This window comes from Cotesia glomerata, linkage group LG8 (genome assembly GCF_020080835.1).
Source record: "Cotesia glomerata isolate CgM1 linkage group LG8, MPM_Cglom_v2.3, whole genome shotgun sequence".
Classification (NCBI taxonomy): domain Eukaryota; kingdom Metazoa; phylum Arthropoda; class Insecta; order Hymenoptera; family Braconidae; genus Cotesia; species Cotesia glomerata.
The window spans coordinates 3,889,316-3,912,342 of NC_058165.1; the positions used below are offsets into that span (position 1 = coordinate 3,889,316).

The following is a 23,027-nucleotide window of genomic DNA, read 5'->3' on the forward strand; positions in this document are numbered from 1 at the left end:
TATTTTTGTATTAAAATAAGTTACTAAATATAAAAAAATTTTAAATAAATTGCCATCGAAATTTTGTCTTAACACCTATTTGTAATAAAAAATACAAAAATTGACCTAAATATTTTTTGATCGATGATCAACTTAAGCTAAAGCTAGAAAATAAAAGAATCTTATTTTATTAATTATTGAAAATAAAAATCGAATATTACTTGTGGGGCCATTGTTATCAACTGAGCAATAAATCAGTCTGACATAATGGATTATTAATGAAATGCTGCGAGGTGATTATTGCCTTTTTTATAAATATTGTTAAATTTAATATTGTTTTTAGTTACGACACAATAAGATATGTTGAGATATTGTATCGGCTTAACCAATTTAAATATATATTTGAGTTAGTGTGCGAAGAATGGATTTAAATAATTTTTTTTTTATATAGATTTTAATTAACAGAGATGAGAGGTCGTTGCGAACGGATGAGTACGTCCTTCGAAAAAAGAAACAACTGTTGGTTCATTGATCTACAATGAGGATAATTGTTTTATGCCCTCGACTTCTGTGCCGACGTATTTTCATATAACATATGTATAAATATAAATGTCTATTATACAGTCTTTAGACTTTAGACGATGCTTTATATTCTTGAATAGTAAACATAAGCGCATATTTATGTGGGGTTTCTATTATCAATTTATTTAATATTTTTTTTTTTTAATTTTTTATTGTAACTTTTTAATGCTTTTAAATAATATTTTCTATATTTTTTTTTGGTATAAAAAAATTTGGTCATTAAGAAATTTGAAAAAATTTCTATTCTAAAAAAAATATACAGAAAAAAAGGTTCCCTTGAGCCAAGAAAATATTTTTCTTCCTAATTATTTTCTTGAGCAAAAAAAATTTTTTTTTGACAAGAAATTTCACTTATTCCAACAAAATTAATTCTCTTGCTTTAAAAAATACGTATCTTGATCCAAGAAAATTAATTTAAGTCAAGAAAATCTTTTTGTTTTGAGAAAATTCAGCCTCTTGCTCCAAAAAATTTAGTTCTTGATAGAAGTTAATTTTCTTGTCTTGAGAAAATTTCTCTCTTGCTCCAAAAAATTAAATATAAAGATAGAAGTAAATTTTCATTAATATTTTTATTGATTGAAATGTCGAATGGAAAGATCAAATAATATTTCATCATTTTTTTTTCATTCAATATGTATAATTGCTCTCTAAAATAATATAAAATGGGTATCAAATATTCTCGAGAAAAATTTTCTCAAGGTGAGAAAATTTTTTTCTCAGCTGAAGTAGGTGGCGCTGCTTCCCTAAAGTATCTAAAAATCTTGATCAAATATAAAAATTTATTGTATCAAGTATTTATGATAGAATTAAGAAAAAATGACTTCCACCAAGAATAGAATTTAAAGAAAAATTTTTACTTCGGCCAACACAACTTCGGTCTTCCTTCAGGCACCCGACAAATTTTCTTGAGCTAAGAATTTTGCTTTCCAGTCAAGAAATTATATATTATTACCAATAATAATTTATAAAAATAAAAAAATTTTTACCAAACGGAAAAAAGTAAACTGTAATAAATAACAGTCGATTAATGATCAACTGCTAAAAATTACCATTTCAAACAGTAAAATCGTGATTTTACTATTCACTTTATAATATTTACCATTTAAACGTTACAATTTACTCTTTACATGGAAGAAAATACTATTTCAAACAGTAATATTCACTATGTAAATGTCTAAAATGTTAAAGTATAATAATTAAGAATTCAGACTTTGATATTTATCATTTCGTACCTAAAAAATGATCTTATGATATGTAAAAAGTATAAAATAAAGTTAGTAAATTTCTAATACAAGCAACGTCAATATTTACAAAGTAAAATGTTAAATTTTAAACGCAACGCTTAAAATCAAACTGTAATTATTGACTTGCTTGGACTGGTAAAATGTATATTTTAAAAGTATAATTTTTACTGTTTCAAATGTTAAATTCTCCCAGAGCGGGACCCCCTTCTCTTTCATCTGAGTTCCCCTTATCCTCATAATATGGGCTAAATATTGAAATGGCAATTTTTACTGTTTGAAACTTTAATTTTTTAAGATGAAAGAGTCGTTATTTACTATAGTGACATCTACTAATCACTTATTTTAGATAGTAAATTATAAATTGTGGCTTTTATACTTTCTACATTAAGTTCTGTAATATTTACTTTTTTGCCACCCGAATGTCCGCTTTACTGTTTGAAACTATAAAAATTAACCGGAATCCAAGTGAATATTACAGTTTACTTTTTTCCGTGCAGACATAGTATTAAAAAATGACAATAATCCTCACGCTATTCGCTATTCGCTTCCAAAATATTCTAGAAAATAACTACACGGAGAAAAATTAATTATACTACCTACTATACAAAAATAGTAACTCCTACTATCTAAAATGGTACAAAATAATAGGTGGTATGATTGACAATTGTAATAGTTACTATTAATAATGGTAACAATTACTATTGAAAATAATAATTGTAATTATTATAAATTATAACTGTTACAATCAAAGATGGTAACTGTAACCATCTCAGATTGTAAAAATACTGAAAGAAAAAATAATATAAATTTATTTAATTAAATCTTTTATTTACATCCATATTTTAGCTAATGTACATTTTTTTCTTTGAAATATTAAAATATTTTAAATTCCCTTCAAAATTTTTTTTTGAAAATTTGATTTTTTTTATTTAAAAATTTTTTTTTGAAATTTTAATTTGAATTTTATTGAAAATTTTGATTTTTTTTGGAAATTTTAAATTCTTTTTGAAAAATTTGGCGTTGAAACCTGTTTTAGACAAATAAAAATTTATAAATATAATTTCAATCCGAATTTAATCCCGATTTTTTGTGCACTACACTGCACTACAGCTGCTTTTAGTTTATTCAGAAATGCATCTACGGTAACGCAGATTCTTAATTTTTTAAATATTTTTTACTAGCTTAAATAGTAGTTATTATTATTACTGATGGTAACTGCAACCATCGGGTTATATTAGGAATTACGATTTTGATAATAGTAGTAAGTAATTAAAATAATAACAGTTATTATAACTGATTACCATCATAATAGTAGTAGTTACCATCAGGATGGTAAATACTACAATTCAGATGGTTTATTTAACTATTTAAATAATATTTACTACTATCGAATTCAGTTAGTAAATTTTAACATAACTAGATAATAAACTCTACTATAAAATTTTCTCCGTGTACTTCTTATTTTTTACCAGTGTGCATAATAACCGGAAAATCTGTGAGAATAAAATTTCATTTGAATATAAATATTTCAACATGCTCTATAAATATTCCATAAAAAAAACTTTTGATTATCAAACAGTTGACAAAAATAAAAAAAGTAATCTTGAACATTATCGATGAAGCCTCGGTTGACGTCATAGCTTTCCTCCCTACCTGGATTCTCGTACTCCCGGGGAAGTGAACTCAGCCTAACTAGCACACAGAACTCCGGGGCAATGAACTTGCAACGACCCTTAAGTCGGACAACCTTCACCACCGTTTATATATTTCCCAGCACAGTTTCCACCGGTCTAAATCTGACAGGAGCTGCTAATAAAGTGACAATACAATTGTGTAACTGGTACATAACCAGCTAACTTTAATTGTAATCACTCTTACATGTAACCTATAACTATATCTATTTATATATATAATTTACACTTATTCAGATTTATTGTCCCTATAACGTCAATAAATTTCCATATAATTTTAAAATCGGGTTACACTGTCATATACATAACGCATCAGCTATCACCGATGTAATACTCTGGAGATTGTGTAACCGGCTTCCACTCTCGCTTCAATGTATTTCCTTTTTATTTAATTTAAGTATAAACTGAGTAGAGTATAAGTGGACCTACAAGGTGCAACATGCAATTGCACTTGGCTCCTCTGAAACGACTTTCACAAAACTTTCTAGCTGTTCTCGTTTTCTACATCGGCCAACAACCTGCGGTATATTTTTATATATAAATATATAAATATACATGCATACTAAAATGGCAAAAATGATCCAAGTATTATTCCTCAAGTCTTATATGAAAAAATGGATATTTATCACTCTTTAAAAGACTTCTGCAGAACTTTAATCATGAAAAAAAAAGTTTTTTAAGAGTTTTCAAAATTTCAAAAATTCTTTATTTTTTACCTTTATGTTTAAGTTTAATTTAAAATATTAAAAACATTTATGTGTACATTGAAAAATTTTATTTATACATGGAAAAAACAAGATGACACTGGATATCATCCTAGATTATACTCAGTGATATCTTTGGTGAAAAAAATTTCAGATAGTAGCTAGTGTAATCAAGATTATACTGAATGATATCTGGATTATACTCATTGTAATCTCCGATTTTACCGAGTAATATCTCTGATTATACCACGTAAGATTACACTGGATATAATCTGAGATAGTATTCTGTATAATATTGGATTATACTCAGTATAATCTTGGATTATACTCAGTATAATCTTGGATTATACCCAGTGATATCTCCGCCATTTTTTTTCTAACGCCTGCGCACTTAGTATTATCATATTTATTATAAATTTTAAATATTAGGATAGTCAATTAACTTTTTAAATACTATCTTTAAATTTTTCACCACAGATATCATTGAGTATAATCTGGGATGATACTCAGTGTCATCTTGTTCTTTCCGTGATATATTGAGAAAAAAATTTTTTTTGACGAAAAAAATCAGTAAAATTGTTATAAAAAATTAATTTATTTAAAATTTAAGTAAATTTTATTTCTTAATTAAAGAAATAAAAATTTAACTTTGTTGTTGATAAAAAATTTTTATAAATTTGAGAAAAAATAATTTTGGATCAAAATTCGCAATTTTGATTTCCAAATCAATAAAAATTTTTTTTTTTTTAACAAAAAAGTTAAATTTTAATTTTTTCAGCTGAAAAATCAAATTTTAAAACAATAAGCCCATTCTTTTTCCAAAAAAAAAATTTTTTTTCATTGTATAGATACTAAAAAACGTGATAACGATCCATGTAATATTTTTTATCCAAATTATATTTTTAGGGGGTGAAATAATAAATAAATAAAAATTCTTTAACTTTCATAGAAGCTGTATAATATTTGTTAATTAAAAAAAACATTTTTTTCTACTTCAGTATGATAAAAAATAAAAAGCTTAAAAAATTTTGACCGATCTTTAAAAATTTTATCAAGCCGATTTTTTCCAAATAAATGAATATATAATTAATTTTTGAATGTATTTATACTTTTTTCGTAGCATTATCTGGTATAGATATGATAATAATCCGTGAATTGGTAAAAAAAATAACTTTTTTTTTTGTAAATATTACGTAAAAGCTGACAATTAAATTAAATCTTTCAGATGTTATGTAACATCATTCATTTAGACTACCGAAAAAACTTACGATATGCTTAATGATAAATAATTGATATAATAATAATTAAAATATATTATCCAACAATGAAAATATAGAATTAAAAAAAGGCTATGGCGGGTTGAATGGAAGGATTAGTTACGTGTTATTTGGTAATTTAGATTTAGATAATATATATTAATAGAAAAATAAAATAAAGAGAGAAAGAAGAGTTACATATTGAAAGAAACAAGTGAAGAAAGACGAAGAGGACAAGACGCATGCGTCACTGATCTCAAGGCCTCGATGTATTAGCTCTTAGCGTTCGCCTCGTGTTGTCCTACTTTCCTTCTCGCTCGGTCAACGACCCAACGTTCCTTCCCCCAACGCTAGGTAAATTTCCAAGATATAACAACCAATACATTCTCCCTTTCAACTATCATTGTCGCGCACGCGTCATTTTCCCCCTCCTTTAAATTTAGTAATAGACGCTGATAGTAGTTTCGCGAGTTGGCAAACTGTATCGTGGCGCCACTGATCGCGAGTTTCCCACATGCTTGGATTCTGTGAACGTCGGCAATAAAGGGTACCCTCTTTTATCACCCCACTATTTGCACGTCGCGCTCGCGAATGTTGCAAATGTCTGGACGTCGATAAAGAAGCTATTATTGCTATTTTAATTACCGCGAAAAATTGGTAATTTAAATAAAAAATTGAGATTTTTTTAGCACAAATGAAAATGTACACAGTAAAAAATTTTTCGTTAAATTTAACATAAAAATTTGTGTTGATGATTTTTTTTTACATAATTTGTGTTGAATCAACATACTAAAATGTTAAATTCTATCACTGATAGAAGGATTTCTTAGTATTTAAAAAGATTTCTTTGTATTTAAGAAATCATTTCTTAAACATCATTTCTTAGTATTTAAAAAATATTTCTTTAATACAAAGAAATATTTCTTAAATATTAAGAAATATAACTACTAAGAAATATTTCTTAAATACAAAGAAATATTTCTTAAATACTAGGAAATATTTCTTAAATACTAAGAAATATTTCTTAAATGCTAAGAAATGATGTTTAAGAAATGATTTCTTAAATACAAAGAAATATTTCTTAAATATTAAGAAATATAACTACTAAGAAATATTTCTTAAATACAAAGAAATATTTCTTAAATACTAAGAAATATTTTTTAAATGCTAAGAAATGATGTTTAAGAAATGATTTCTTAAATACAAAGAAATATTTCTTAAATATTAAGAAATATAACTACTAAGAAATATTTCTTAAATACAAAGAAATATTTCTTAAATACTAAGAAATGATGTTTAAGAAATGATTTCTTAAATACAAAGAAATATTTCTTAAATATTAAGAAATATAACTACTAAGAAATATTTCTTAAATACAAAGAAATATTTCTTAAATACTAAGAAATATTTCTTAAATGCTAAGAAATGATGTTTAAGAAATGATTTCTTAAATACAAAGAAATATTTCTTAAATATTAAGAAATATAACTACTAAGAAATATTTCTTAAATACAAAGAAATATTTCTTAAATACTAAGAAATATTTTTTAAATGCTAAGAAATGATGTTTAAGAAAAGATTTCTTAAATACAAAGAAATATTTCTTAAATATTAAGAAATATAACTACTAAGAAATATTTCTTAAATACAAAGAAATATTTCTTAAATACTAAGAAATATTTTTTAAATGCTAAGAAATGATGTTTAAGAAATGATTTCTTAAATACAAAAAAATCTTCTTAAATGCTAAGAAATCCTTCTATCAATATACACACTAAAATGTTAAATTTTACACAAACATTTTTACACTTTACACAATGACGAAAAATTTTTTACTGTGTACACTGTAAAAAAAAACTGGAATAAGGCCATGAAAGAAGATTTGATAACATTTTTATGAGATAATTTTTGGTGCATTGTTTTGAGCTAAATTTTGGACAGTTTTTAATCAAATTTAAACCACATATAAAAAATATAATAATAAAAGCAGGGAACTAATTTATATATGAAATTTTTACAAAAAAAAAATTAATTCATCAGAATAATATCCACTTGTTTATTAATAATTACATTCGGTGCATTATTATTAATAATTGTGATTATAAATAATCGGGTTTATAAATTTTTTATAACTTAGTAGTGACAAAGAATGCAGGGAACTCTTTTTTATAATCATTGTTTCCATAAAATAAACAAAAATTCATTATTTTGACGTAGATTTCTGTAGGCTGTATAAAGTTGCGATTTTTCTTGTGATGATAAATTTATTGCTAATTAATTGCTCTAATTAGAATTTCGTTTTCTGAAAAATCATTAATAATGTCGGTCAATGCTAACTTTACAGACGTCAAATGAAATCAAGTTGACGTAAATTGGTTGACGGAATACGACGTAGTTTACGGAATCAGTGAGACAACAGTTTAGTTGTACTTATAACTAACTTAAGTTAAGTTAACGTTAACTTTGAGTTGATCTTTCGGACAATTTGAATAAATTTCGGCAATAGGTTTACGCTAACTTGATGCGTAAGTTTAAGTCATATTGCGTATTACAGTTGCAAATTTCAAAACTAACGCGAAGTTTACAAAAAACTTGTCGTAAACCATTGAACATCTTAAGTAAAAGACCCCATTAGTGGCACCTTTAGCCTTCAATGAAAAAATGTTCTACTTGGAATAAAAATTAAAAATTTTTTTAATCTAAAGATCTTAATGATTATAAATAATATATTCATTATTGAAATTAATGATTTCACTGATTGAATAAGTAGTTCACTGCAAAAAAAAACCGGTGTGAGTCCATGCGGTGTACGGTGTTCAAAATTCCGGTGTTAAATTCAACACCGAAATCGGTGTAGCAGTAACACCGGTCGCGCTGTAAATATTTTTTTTTGGTGTTAAATCGGTGTTATAAATTTTCCGGTGTTGATAATATTTTAAGTAACACAATTTTTATAATTAAACTTTTTATGTTTAATAATTAAAGATAAATAATGAAAAAAAAAGTTAATATTTAATTTAGAAAGTTTTAAATAATAAAATATAAAGTAAATAAAAGTTTTTGATTAAAATAAATACACTGTAAAAAATTTCGATGTAAAAATGGACCCAGAGCACTTTACATGGCCGTGTAGTGTGAAATAATGGTGTGAAATTCTCTCGGTGTAAATTTTCGATCCGTGTTACTTTAACACCATTATTAAAGGACAATTTTAGGACATCATATAGATAATCGGAAACTCTAAAATAGTGGATTTTAGTAATTATTTCATAATTTTTAAGTATTTTTTTTAAGATTTTCGGAATACTTCTAAGATAATTTTAGAATCAATGCAATTTATTTGAAGCAATTTAGTTAAAATTTTGTCCTTAAATCTTATGTGGAACTTTTTTTGAATAATCTTAAAACATTTTTTAAACTATTTGAGATTAAATTTTGAATACTTTTGAGACATTTTTCGGATATTTTTGAGACAATTTTGGAACATTTTTTGGACAGTTTTAGTGTTTTTACAACAAATTTGAAACATTTTTACGACAATTTTCAACGTTTTTTAAATGATTTTCATATAGATAATTTATTTTTACACAGCTGTAGATTTTTCATGTTTAAAACATCCATTATATTATGAGAAACATCATGGTTACGATAAAAATAATTATTATATTGTTCCTAAACATTTAATATTGTAAATACTATTTAACTTGTTGTGTAACATTCATTAAATCGATTTCTGCGTAATTTTATAAATTGAAAATTCTTAAATAATTGTTACTTGTCTCATTTTGATAAATATTGAATATTAATTGTGTTTTATGGATCATGTAATATTCATACTCCGATACAGTGTAAATTTATTCTACTGTTACACCGGTATTACACCGGTTTAACACCGATATTACACCGGATTTTTAACACCGCAAAAGAGCACCGCTACACCGGTGTTAATACACAGGTGTTACATAGCGTTGTTAAAATGAGTCCATTTTAACACCGCTTTTTTTACAGTGTTGTTAAAATTTAACACAAAACAGTATGTTAGCGAATTTTTTTACACAAACTTAATATCAATTGAACAGAATCTGTGTTATGCGATAAAATTACACAGCTCTGTGTTAAAAGTGTAATACAGCTTTGTGATAAAGTAACACAAATGATTGTGTTAAATCAAATAAAATATTAAAATTTAACACAAATAGTGTAAGTTTTCTTTTATTTCAATTTATCACATTTTAATAGCCTAATTCAAAACTAAAAATTTTATTTTTAGAATTGATCAATTCTTTCTAAAGCCTTTAACTTAAATTTATTAGCTTCAGACCAACACGTAAGCTTGTTACGGTGTTGAGCCCTTTTATTAAAAATAAATAAATAAATATTTATTTAATATCAATTACAAATTTAATTATTTCAAAAGTTAATGAGAAGTTTTAGTATGAGAAAATATATTCGAAGATATTTTTGCCATGAGAAAATATTGTATAAGAAATTATTGATGAGAAATTTTGTCGTAAGTAATTATTACATGAGAAATAAAATACGGTCATCAAATTTAGAATATCTTATATGAATTATACTGATAAATTTTGAAAAATAATTAATATATTTTTGAATTCAAATAAAACAGTGTTATAATTATTGTTTTTATTTTTCTGTTTTAGGTAAGTCCAACAACTTTTTATCTGATGATCTAAAAATTATTATCACCAGTATGTAAGTTTTTTACCACTAAATGCTGAACATCTTTGCTATTTATACGAGAAAAATAGTATTTAACACTTGTTTATTCATTCACAAAAATGAGATAAAAATAACTATACAATTAATACTAATTTAATGATATGCCTCATAAAAATACGGAAAAAAATTGTAGGAAAAATTACTATTATCAAAAAAAATTAATTTGAATTAAGAAAATAATTTTGAAGGACTTTATTGTTTTGGTTTTGGTTTGAAAAATTTCTAAACATTTGGATAATTTCACACTTAAAAAATAATGGTAAAAATTTGGAAATTTACTACTTTTTACAATATAATATCGTACAATTTTAATTTTTTTCCGTGTATAAGTAATTCAACACTAAAAAGTAAAAAAATCCGAACATTCTATAGATTAAAATTGTTCTAATAATACATCACAAATATCAAAGCTAATATAAATTAAATTATTATCAACTTCAATTGCACTCTAGGTGAGTGAACTTTCTACGATGCACTTTTATTTATAAATTCATACATATATACATTTCTGATGAGCAAATATATATAAACTTAAGAAAAACCTGAGACGCCGGTCAGAAATAAACTCAATAAATTTTCTTGAATTAATATAAAATAATCCAAATATTAATTCAGTAGTTATATTTATTATTAATTTTTTGTAGAGCTATCCCTCCTTTTCTAATCAAAACAATGACGTCAATGAACTCTTAGACTAAAAATTAATTTTTTAAATTAATTTTCCTTACAATAAGCAATTTTAAAAATAAAAAATAAGAGCTCATATTTTATTTAAAATTTATTGATAATAAAATTTACAAAGGACATTTTTAACATGAAAAATATCCAGTAAATAATATAAAAGCTGACGCTTGCGCTGGAAAGATCCTGTCGAATCCCCCTCCATTAATGTATCAACCCCTAAACGAGTATCCCAACAAATCCTGATGAACAGTATCTCAACACATTTTTGATTAAACGGATGCTCGTTGTCTTCTAATTAGTTACATAATACAATTTAAACGTAATAAAATGTCAGAAATATCTTACAAGTGTGTGAGTGAAAATTTACCCGATAAAAAAATGAATGGACCTAATTTGGACCCTGCTCAAGTCTGTGAAGTCACCATCGTTATTACTGAACCAGAAAAAATTAAACCTCAACGATCTTATCGTGAAAAAGGTGCGTTAATTAATTAATTAATTCATTAAAATTTTCTGGACCAAAAAATTAGTTTTTGCAGTTGAAAAAAATTTTTAATAATTAGAAATTGTTAAAAATTAGTGCAGTAAATTATTGAAGAAGAGTCTATTGTAATAAAATAGAGTTTAGGCTTTATATTTTAAATTTAAGCAAGTTTTAATTAATTAGTGGAAAGAAATTGAATTTAAATGAAAGTAAAATACGGATTTAATGGAAGTTTTGATAAAAAAAAAAAAAGGAAACCTGGATAATATCGAGGTTTATTAAATGGTAGTATCGATTTTCCACCGGTAAGCAGTTTCACGTGTTCACTGACATTGACATTGTCCCTGAGCTAAAGTCTTGCCATCTAGTGGATGTAAAACGACTTAATCTTATATATATTCGCATTAATGTTTCGCATTAAAACCGTCCGATGACTCTGATGCTATGAAATTCGCGAGAATTTCAAGAAAAATATGGAAATTTTTGGATTAATTTTTTTTTATTAATAATTTTCATATACTTGAATTGAGATTTTTTGGAAAATTGTGGAAAAAAAGGGAAAATTTGCTATAAAGTAAGCTTAGTAACTTAGCTACTTCCCGTTAATAGAAGCGGAAGACGCAAATTCCGTCATTGTGACTGTTTCTTCGTGAGAACCTTACGGTACCGGTGACTAGTTAATCGTGGGAGCAACGGGGGATAGACTTCAGGTCAATTTATGACGACATTTTATGTGCAACCATAAGGATCAACGATCTAATCAAAGTATCGTCAAATATTTTTTTTAAATGCTAGTTTTTGTTGTCTGTTAGGATTTATTATTTATTGTCTATTAACTTTTTGCTGATTATAATACAATTTTTTGAAAAGTCTAATGTGGAATAATAAAAAAGATTGTTTTTTTTTTTATTAAATTTTAAACTAATAATTTTCATGGTTTGTAAAAAAATTTAAATAAGGGAAGATTGCAAATTTTGAGTGATTTTAAAAATTATGTTTAAGGGTGCAAAAAAAATTAAAATTAATTTAGCAGATATTTTATAATTTTAGGAATTTTTTTAATAAATAAATTGTGTCAAAAAAAATTGATATTTAGAAAATTAAAAAAATAATGCAATTTTTTGGAATAATTTTTTGGAGCAAAATTATTTATTAAAAAAAATTAAAAAATGGTTAAATGACCTTTAACTTTTTTTAATGTCATGCAAAAAAAAATGTAGTTTTAATTAAAAATTTATTGATCTAAAAAATTGTACAAGAAAAATTTTTTTTGTGAATTAAATAATACACTTAAAAAAAAAGAAATAGTAATTTTTTTTAATTTTTTAGGAGATTTTCATAAAAACTATTGTAATTTTTTAATACTTTGTCTGGTAAAAAATTTTTCTTTTTCTTCAAATTCTTATTCGATAATAATGATAAAGAGATAATTTTACAAAATTGGGCTTGTAAAAATATAAAATTTTGTTTTAATTAAAAATAAAATTTTATTGACTAAAATTCTGCGAATTTGTATTAAGATTACAAAAATTTTATTAAAATTACAATAAAATTTTCTCATTTAATCCTTGATTTTTTTTTTATAAAATCTCTGCAAAAAAAATATTATTCAAAAAAAGTTCTATTTAAGATTTTAAGGACAAAATTTTGACTAAATTATTTAAAATAAATTGCGTTGATTCTAAAATTATTTAGAAAAATTATTAATCCGAAAATTAAAAAAAAAATACTTAAATGCACTATTTTAAAATTTCCTATTATTTATATGATGTCCCAAAATTGTCGCGTTTGGATATCCACACTTAAGACAATTTTTTTTTACACGAGTCTGGTATTTTATTTTAATATATTTTCGTCTTGTACACAGAAAAAAAAATTAAATCAAGTAAATAATTTTGAATTTTTAAGAATTAATTTTAATAAAAATTCTTAAACTAAAAAATTTTTGTTGGCTTAAATAAATTTTATTTGATTCAAAAATTTTTTGTTTTGATCAAAGACGCTAAAAAACTTTTCAAATTTATTTTTTTGATTCAATAATTTTTCTCTTAATTCAAACAAATTTTTTTTTCTGTATATAATTAATAATTATTAATAATTAATTATTAATAATAATAATAATAATAATAATAATAAATTATTAAACAAGTAATAATAAATAATGATCAATTAATTATTAATAATTATTAATTAGTAATTATATATGTTAAATATATAATAAACAAATTTTTAAAGAAAATATATCAAAAAATTATTCAATTAAATAAATAAATTTTAAACTTAAAATCTCATAATATTACCACATAATTAATTTACAAAAATACCAATAGTCGCGTAATCTTAAGAGTTGGTCACTGTCATGCTTCATATATATTATATATTATATATACACAAGTGGTTTTTATATTATACGGTCCGGGTTAGGTGTCTGTGGAATAGTAATAGAGTAGAGGCGAATGTGCCGTTGGCCTACATACTTTTTTATGTAAACAACTCAATTTACTAACTCCAAGGTATTCCAATATGTTTTTAAATTCTATCCGAAAATACTTAGTTACGCAACGCGACTAAAATTAAAGCGACTCTACTTCACATTATTCTAATTTTTCATTTATTTCTGATTGACCGTACTAGACTTTATAAATTGTATCAATTAGTCTATTAAAAGTGTGTGTTTAAGTAAATTTACGATAAAAATTAAAAATATTACATCATAATCAATATTCCTGTTTTTAAAAGATAAAAAAAATAAATAATAGTACTACTTTGTAACAGAGCAGGGTCTACGTCCGCTATTGAGGTCTCCATCATCGTGATTATTTTTATTTTTTTTTTTCATTCTCTCTTACTCAACATTCATATAATATACATACATCAATACGGCGTAGTCTCATTTTACAGTATTGTATTCTTTTTAAAAAACAGTTATTGTTAAAAAAATTTTTAAATTCGCTAATTTTAATAACAAAAATTTTTTTTAGTTAAAAAAAGATTTATTAAATTGAAAAAAAAAATTTTTAAAGTTGAAAATTGCAAAAAAAAAATTTTTTTCTGCCCTCCAGGCGGAAAGTGGCAACTTTCGGCCCGCTGCGCTAAACGAAATTGCCGCTTTCCGCCTTTGTCGGACAGAAAAATAGTATACAAACCTATGGCAGGAAAATAATAAATATCTCAGACCACATATATGTCGACCTCGGCTTCGCCTCGGGCAACATATATGTGTTCTGAGACATTTCTCATTTTCTTGCCACAGGTGTGTAATATACTATTAACTAAAAAAAAAATTTATTAAATTATTTATTAAATGAAAAATTTATTAAGTTAAAAAAAAATTTTTTTTAATTAAAAAAATTTTTTTTAATTAAAAAAATTTTTTTTAATTAAGAAAAAATTTATTAAATTAAATTAAAATTTTTTTCAAGTTGAAAATTGCAAAAAAAAATTTTTTTTTAATTAAAAAAAAATTTATTAAATTATTTATTAAGCAAAAAATGTATTAAGTTAAAAAAAAATTTTTTTTTCATTAAAAATTGCAAAAAAAAATTTTTTTAATTAAAAAAAAATTATTAAATTAAATTGAAATTTTTTTTACGTTAAAAATTGCAAAAAAAAATTTTTTTTAATAAAAAAAAATTTTATTAAATTAAATTAAAATTTTTAAGTTGAAAAGTGCAAAAAAAAATTTTTTCTAATAAAAAAAAAATTTATTAAATTATTTATCAAATAAAAATTTATAAAATTAAAAAAAAAATTTTATTAATTAAAAAATTGCAAAAAAAAAATTTTTTTTAAATTTATATTGCAATTGAAAGGTATGAAACATATTCGTTCTCTTTTGCAATGGTGAGAGTGCTTTCACCTTTCTTCGAGTGGTCGTATCAGTTGCGGTTACCTGTTCTTATCCCTCTCAGCTCTTTCTCCTTGTTATTGTGCTTCTTTCTCTGAAGAAAGCTTTTACTCTCAATAGCGCTGGCGGGCAATGCTCGGAGAAAGCGCTCACCAGATTTAATCTTTTATATCAACAATTTATTAAATATATAAAACATTAATACCAATAGTGTAAATTATAATTTGGTCAATTTAAATGGATTAAGTACAATTTAAATAAAAAAAAAAAAAAATTATTTTTGATAATTTATTTAAAATATTGAACGAAGAAATAAATTTATTAAACGGCATTTTATTTGTCTGACAATATCGGGCACTATAACCCCTAAGTGAATCAAGGCCGTAATGATTCTTTTTTATTTTTATTTATTATTAAATTTATATCTCAAGTCTAAAACAATTTATCTTCAGTCGACTACATGCTTTAATATCATGTTAAATAAATATTATTAAATTCTTTAATTGTCGAGTTATGAAATTGATTATTTTTATAACAATAGAATATAATAAAGAGTTTAATTAAATTAAGTGTTAAAATTGAAATTTTATTTTTTTTTTAATTTAATATTTAAAAAAAAATATTTTTTTATCTAATTTAATATTTAAAAAAAAATATTTTTTTTTTTTTAATTAATATTTAAAAAAAATATTTTTTTTCTTAAATTATTGATAATAATTATAATAAATAAATTAAAATATTAGTTTTTTTAAATAACGGATAAATTAAAAAATTTTAAGTAAAACAAACAATAAAATATTTGGATAAAATATTAATCATAAAATATATAACATACAGGCGGTGCACGTGCCAATCTTCGATCTTATCAGCGACCTAAATCTTTCTCCCCTAAGTGTAAAAATTAAAGCGTTACTTTTACGCAATGCCCATGTATAGTTTAAAACTTAATTTCAACGGTTGTCAACAAGTTAACCAGCATTACGGGAGTACTGAAAAACACTTATTATTACATGCATATATATGTATAAATATATATATCTGTAGTTTACTATACCTGTATGTATTTATATCTTATACTAGAATGTAATTTACGCGCACAAGCGTGCGCCTGACTATGGAGTTTGTATATATTTTCATGCTTATGATATATTCGACCAATCACGTTACGAATAGTTTGATGCCACATACAATTCATCTCTATTTTATTATGGGATCTTATATAGTTGTAGTTATAGATCATGGTTGGTCATTGCCCTCAGCTATTAGCGAGTCTACAGCGTTTTAAGTAATGCATGTCTTTATTCTTTATTCTTCTTTTTCTCACTTCCACCTCCGCATTCTTTCTCTACGAAGTTAAGTACTACAATGTTTTATATCCTTTGAACTTCATTATTCATTATTTACAAACTGCCAGGCAGATCTTTGGTTACAAATAATAGCTTTGGAAAAATTAAGTAAAGTGGACAAAATAGGCAGAAATTAAAGATATAAGCTCATCTTGATGTTACACTCATTCAGACCTTTCATTTGAGTACCTACATCAATTTTTTATATATTTTATATATATCATGAATATCATATATATCAAATATATGAAATATATGACAAATTGCAAGTGGGTACTCGAATGAAAGGTCTCAATGAGTGTAACATCAAAATGAGCTTATATCTTTAAAAATGTCAATAATTAAGAAATAGCATTGTAACTTGTCAAAAAATGATATTTTTTAAGATATAAGCTCATTTTGATGTTACACTCATTGAGACCTTTCATTTGAGTACCTACATCAATTATTTATATATTTTATATATATCACAAATATCATATATATCATATATATAAAATATATTAAAAATTGCATGTGGGTACTCCAATGAAAGGTCTCGATGAGTGTAACATCAGAATGAGCTTATATCTTTAAAAATGTCAATAATAAAGAAATGACATTGTTTCTGGTCAACTAAGAATATATTTAAAAATATAAGCTCATCTTAATGTTACACTCATCAAGACCTTTCATTTGAGTACCCACATGAATTTTTCATATATTTTATATAAATCACAAATATCATATATATCATATATATAAAATATATAAAAAATTACATGTGGGTACTCAAATGAAAAGTCTCAATGAGTGTAACATCAGAATGAGCTTATATATTTAATAATGTCGATAGTTAAAAAATAACATTGTTTTTTGTCAACTACTGATATTTTTGAAGATATAAGCTCATCTCGATATTCTACTCATCGAGACTTTTTATTTGAGTACCCACATGAATTTTTCATATATTTTATATATATCATAAATATCATTTATATCAAATATATGAAATATATGAAAAATTGCATGTGTGTACTCAAATGAAAAGTCTCAATGAATATAACATCAAAATGAGCTTATATCTTCAAAAATGTCAATAATAAAGAAATGACATTTTATTTTGTAAACTAATGATATTTTTAAAGATATAAGCTCATCTCGATACTCCACTCATCGAGACCTTTCATTTGAGTACCCACATCAATTTTTTATATATTTTATATATATCACAAATATAATATATATCAAATATATAAAATATATAAAAAATTGCATGTGGGTACTCAAATGAAAAGTCTCGAAGAGTGTAACCTCGAAATGAGCTTATATATTTAAAAATGTAAAAATTAAAAAATTTTTAATTTCTTCATCTACAATTTTAAACAACTTAATTTCTTATCATAAAATTGCTCATTCGTCAAAAAACAAATTTTTTCTTACTGAGCAATTAAAAAAAAATAACTGTCCATAAAATAAAAAATAAAATATCGTTTTATATTTGTATTATTTCAATCAACGTGGCCTCGTTACCAGATGAAAAACATTTGAATCACGTCGGGACATTGACTCGGGATATTTGCGAGGTTGCGAATATGCGAATCTACAGGTCACTCACCGGATTGTAAGCTAGAGAGTTCGCGCCACGTGCTTTACACTATTCACATTACGATGGACCTCTTATGTGTTAGTGCTTTGCTTTTGCACGTAATAGTAATAGTACACATGCATATACATATATATAACACATAAAAATATATATACGTGACTTAATATGGACATACAACTTGTTCATATATACTTATACTTGTCTCTGTGTTACGCGTGTATATCCCCTTCCGCGTATATCCTTCGACATGTCAAGGATATAACGGACTTCGTGGACACACGTGGCAAAGGATCATCGTCCTGAATGATAATGTTTTATGTATTTTTTATTTTTTTATCGCTTATCGGTTATCTTTCCAAATATTTATTGTTTTTTCAATTTCATTGCAATCATCCGATTTTATTGAATGATTAAATCTCAGTGTTTTGACAAGTGAGTCAATTGAAATTTAATTTAAGTATTTCAATTTTTATGTATTGCTTTATTTTTGCTTTGTACGTAATAAAAAATATTTAAAATATCTACAGAAAATAAAAAATAAAAATACATTTTTTTATTATTGTTTTTTTCGACAAAATTTATTAAATTTTTATCTTTAAAAAATTATTTGTGAATCAACAAAATTTTTACACTTGAGTCAAATTTTTTATTTATTTTTTTTTAATTAAAAAAAATTAAAGAAAAATTTTTTTTTGAGTTTAAATTTACAAATATTTATTGGAGCAAGTAAATAAATTTTATAGTAATAAAAAAAAATTTTTATGTATATTATATTAATAATTATTTTATAAAAAATAATAAATTTCTTCTTAATTGGAGTGGATGCGGATTAAAATAAAACCTTCGCGCCGAAATCACTTTGATGTTATACTCAGACGACAAAATTTAATTCAATTTAAATTTAGGTAATCTGTGAATCAATAAGTAGGACAAAGCAGTAATTGAAATAAATTGGTAATGATTACAATTGTCTTGACACTGACGAAAAAACGCGTGTGACACTTTGTAAACATAATACACTTTTGGTATAACTTACTGTTCTATATTCTCTAAAAACTTTTTTTGATTTGGAAAAAAATAATTTAAGATCGAAAATTTTTGAATTTTTATCCAAAATCTATAAAACTTTTTTAACAATAAAGTTAAATTTTCTTCAGTTAAAAAATAAAATTTTAAACAAATTAATTTTTTTATTACAATATTACTGATTTTTTTTAAATAACTTTTTTTCTCTTAATAGCTAATTTCACTTGATCCAAGAAAATTTATTTAAATCAAAAAAATCTTGTTGTTTTGAGAAAATTCAGCCTCTTGCTCCAAAAAATTTCGTTCTTGATTAAAGTTAATTTTCTTGTCTTGAGAAATTTTCTCTCTTGCTCCCAAAAATTAAATATAAAGATAGAAGTTAATTTTCATTAATATTTTTATTGATTAACATGTCAAATGGGAAGATCAAATAATATTTCATCATTTTTTTTCATTAAATATGTATAATTGCACGCTAAAATAATATAAAATGGGTATCAAATATTCTCGAGAAAAATTTTCTCAAAGTGAGAAAATTTTTTTCTCAGCTAAAGTAGATGGCGCTGCTTCCTAAAGTATCTAAAAATCTTGATCAAATATAAAAATTTATTGTATCAAGTATTTATGATAGAATTAAGAAAAAATGACTTCCACCAAGAATAGAATTTGGAGAAAAATTTTTACTCCGGCTAACACAACTTCGGTCTTCTTTCAGGCAACCGAAAATTTTCTAGAGCCACACAGAAAAGAAGGTTCATTTTAGCCAAGAAAATATTTTTTCTTCCTAATTATTTTCTTGAGCGAAAAAAAAATTTTTTTTTGACAAGAAATTTCACTTATTCCAACAAAATTAATTCTCTTGCTTTAAGAAATACGTATCTTGATCCAAGGAAATTTATTTAAGTCAAAAAAATCTTGTTGTTTTGAGAAAATTCAGCCTCTTGCTCCAAAAAATTTAGTTTTTGATAGAAGTTAATTTTCTTGTCTTGAGAAATTTTCTCTCTTGCTCCCAAAAATTAAATATAAAGATAGAAGTTAATTTTCATTAATATTTTTATTGATTAACATGTCAAATGGGAAGATCAAATAATATTTCATCATTTTTTTTCATTAAATATGTATAATTGCACGCTAAAATAATATAAAATGAGTATCAAATATTCTCGAGAAAAATTTTCTCAAGGTGAGAAAATTTTTTTCTCAGCTGAAGTAGGTGGCGCTGCTTCCTAAAGTATCTAAAAATCTTGATCAAATATAAAAATTTATTGTATCAAGTATTTATGATAGAATTAAGAAAAAATGACTTCCACCAAGAATAGAATTTGGAGAAAAATTTTTACTCCGGCCAACACAACTTCGGTCTTCCTTCAGGCACTCGACAAATTTTCTTGAGTCAAGAATTTTGTTCTCCAGTCAAGAAATTTTTCTTTCTGTGCAGAAAATTAAATTTTCTACAAATAATTTTTTTGTAATTTTCTTTTATTTTCAAGATTTCACCCGTAATTTTGATTTTAAATATTTATCTTCGAAAATTTTAGAAAAACTTGTAAATTTCCTTCTAAAATTTTTTTTCCAAATCAAGAAAATTTTATTTTCATCAAAATTTCAAACAAATTAATTTCTTATTACAATATTGCTCGTTTTTTTTCAAAAGAAATTGTTTCTCTCAAAATTATCATTAAAAAAATAAATCCAAAATTTTTTCAAATCTTGAAATGAAAAAAAAATTTGATTGCTAAAATTTTATTTCAAATTAAAAATTAAAAATTTAGTATTCAGCTTATATAAAAGGAAAACAAAGTCCAAAAAGTATAAATAATTACATATTACTCACTTGTAATAGAATTTTTTGTATATAAATAAATTTTTTTTTTATTTTTAATAATAATAAAAGAAGTCGAGAAGAGTTAAGTATAAGGCCAATGGCATTTCGTCATTAGCCGGGCAAGTTGAATAACCGGCATTACGTCACTGGCTCACGTTTGCCGAAGTGTTTTAAAGCTAAAGAGGTAAGAGGAGCAAGGAACGCGTAGTGAGTTCGCGAGTAACAACTTACAGCTTGCGGAGGGGGAAGAAAACTCACTAGGTGGGGACGATGGAGGTCGATCACCTACGTACGAGAGTCAGTGACACCTTGAGATAAAAATTCTTCCCTCATTTACATTTTTTATCCTTTTATTAACCTTAAAAGCTCTCATTGTTATTAAGGGACTCAATTTTGTGGAGCATCTCTAAGATTATTTTTACAATCTCAATATCATTAGCCAATATTCTCTCAACTGCAATATTAAAATTGCGACACGTGATTTGCCACGTGAGAAAAATTTTACCCTAAAATTTTATTTTTTTTATCACGTTGAATTAACTCGTGACTTTTATTAAATTTTTTTATAAAAAATTTCTTTGATTTAATTTAAAATTTAGTAGGTTGAAAATTTTTTTAAGGAATTGAGGTCACTTGGTCTTTTCCTTATAAATAATTTCAGCTTGAATATTAATTCATTCATATGACAACAATGAAAAAAACAAGACTAATAATTTCATTCATAATTTTTTTAAATCAAATTTTTACAATAAAATTTAAGAATTAAAATTATTTATTGTTTTTTTTCAAATAAAAAAAATTTTTTTTTTTATTTGAAAAAATAAAAAATATTTAAAATACTTTTATTAAAATTTAAAATATTTTTGTTAAAAATAAAAATAAAAAAAAATATTTTCCAAATAAAAAAAAAATTTTTTTTTCTTGAAATAAAATTGTTTAAAATTTTGTACAAATAAATTGCTTATTTTTAAATAAATATTTTATTTCTGGGTATAATTTAAATCTTTTCAAAGAATCATTAAATATAAAACACATAATAAATAAAAAAAAAAAAAAAAAACATTTAACAGTAATATTAAAATTTAAATTAATTGAATTTTTTTTTAATAATACGCGGAATGATTTTTTAGTTTGCGAAACAGAAGGAGCGAGGTCTTCGAACTTTTCGCGTTTCGGTCACGGCCAGTCAATGCTTTATTCCTCTCTCGTGATTATCCTCCTTCAATACAAGGGAATAAGTCTATTCGCAAAGCTTCAAGGACTCGAAACGAAAAACGATAAATTTTATTGCTCTTACATCCTTGAATTTATTCAAGAACATATATTATTTAGAATCCAAAAAAATTTTACATTCACAATCTATCCTCGTTCCGATCGATCACTTTAATTTAAAACATTCTGATTATTATTTCCGGTCAAATCTTAAGAACTTTATCCTTGTAATTTTATAAACTAATCCTTTCTTTTATTTTATTCGTCCTTCTTCAGTCAGTAACTTTTTTGTATCTACTCAACAAAAGTATATTCTATTGAATGTCTTTGTCGATAGATTAGAATTACTAGTAATAAAAATTTTTGAATCATAAAAGAAAATTTATTTTTATATTTTGTTTTTGCTTAGAAATTAATAAAAAAATTTATAAAGATATACATCCAGTTTTTATATACTTCACATATATATATATATATACAATTAATGATATATTTAAAAATATAAGGTCATCTTGATATTCCACTCATCAAGACCTTTCATTTGAGTACCCACATCAATATTTTACATATTTTATATATATCACAAATATCATATATATATATATATATATATATATATATATATATATATATATATATATATATATATATATATATATATATAAAATTGCATGTGGGTACTCAAATAAAAGGTCTCGATGAATGTAACCTTAAGATGAGCTTATATCTTCAAAAATGTCAATAATTAAGAAATGGCATTGTATATTGTCAACTAATGATATTTTTAAAGATATAAGCTCATTTCAATATTCTATTCAT

At 24.1% G+C, this 23,027-nt stretch overlaps 1 protein-coding gene across 3 annotated transcripts in view; it reads left to right on the plus strand.

Annotated features, from left to right (window-relative positions):
- Positions 1-23,027, plus strand: part of LOC123271088 (nuclear hormone receptor E75) — a 178,000-nt gene that overhangs the window by 95,448 nt on the left and 59,525 nt on the right. Inside the window, exon 1 of one of the 3 annotated variants that reach the window (XM_044737329.1) lies at positions 11,131-11,358. The exons of the other annotated variants lie outside the window; for them this stretch is intronic. Coding sequence (XP_044593264.1) covers positions 11,208-11,358 — 151 coding nt within the window. The 5' untranslated portion in view covers positions 11,131-11,207. Of the gene's footprint in view, positions 1-11,130; positions 11,359-23,027 lie in introns of those variants that run through there. 3 annotated transcript variants of the gene reach the window in all.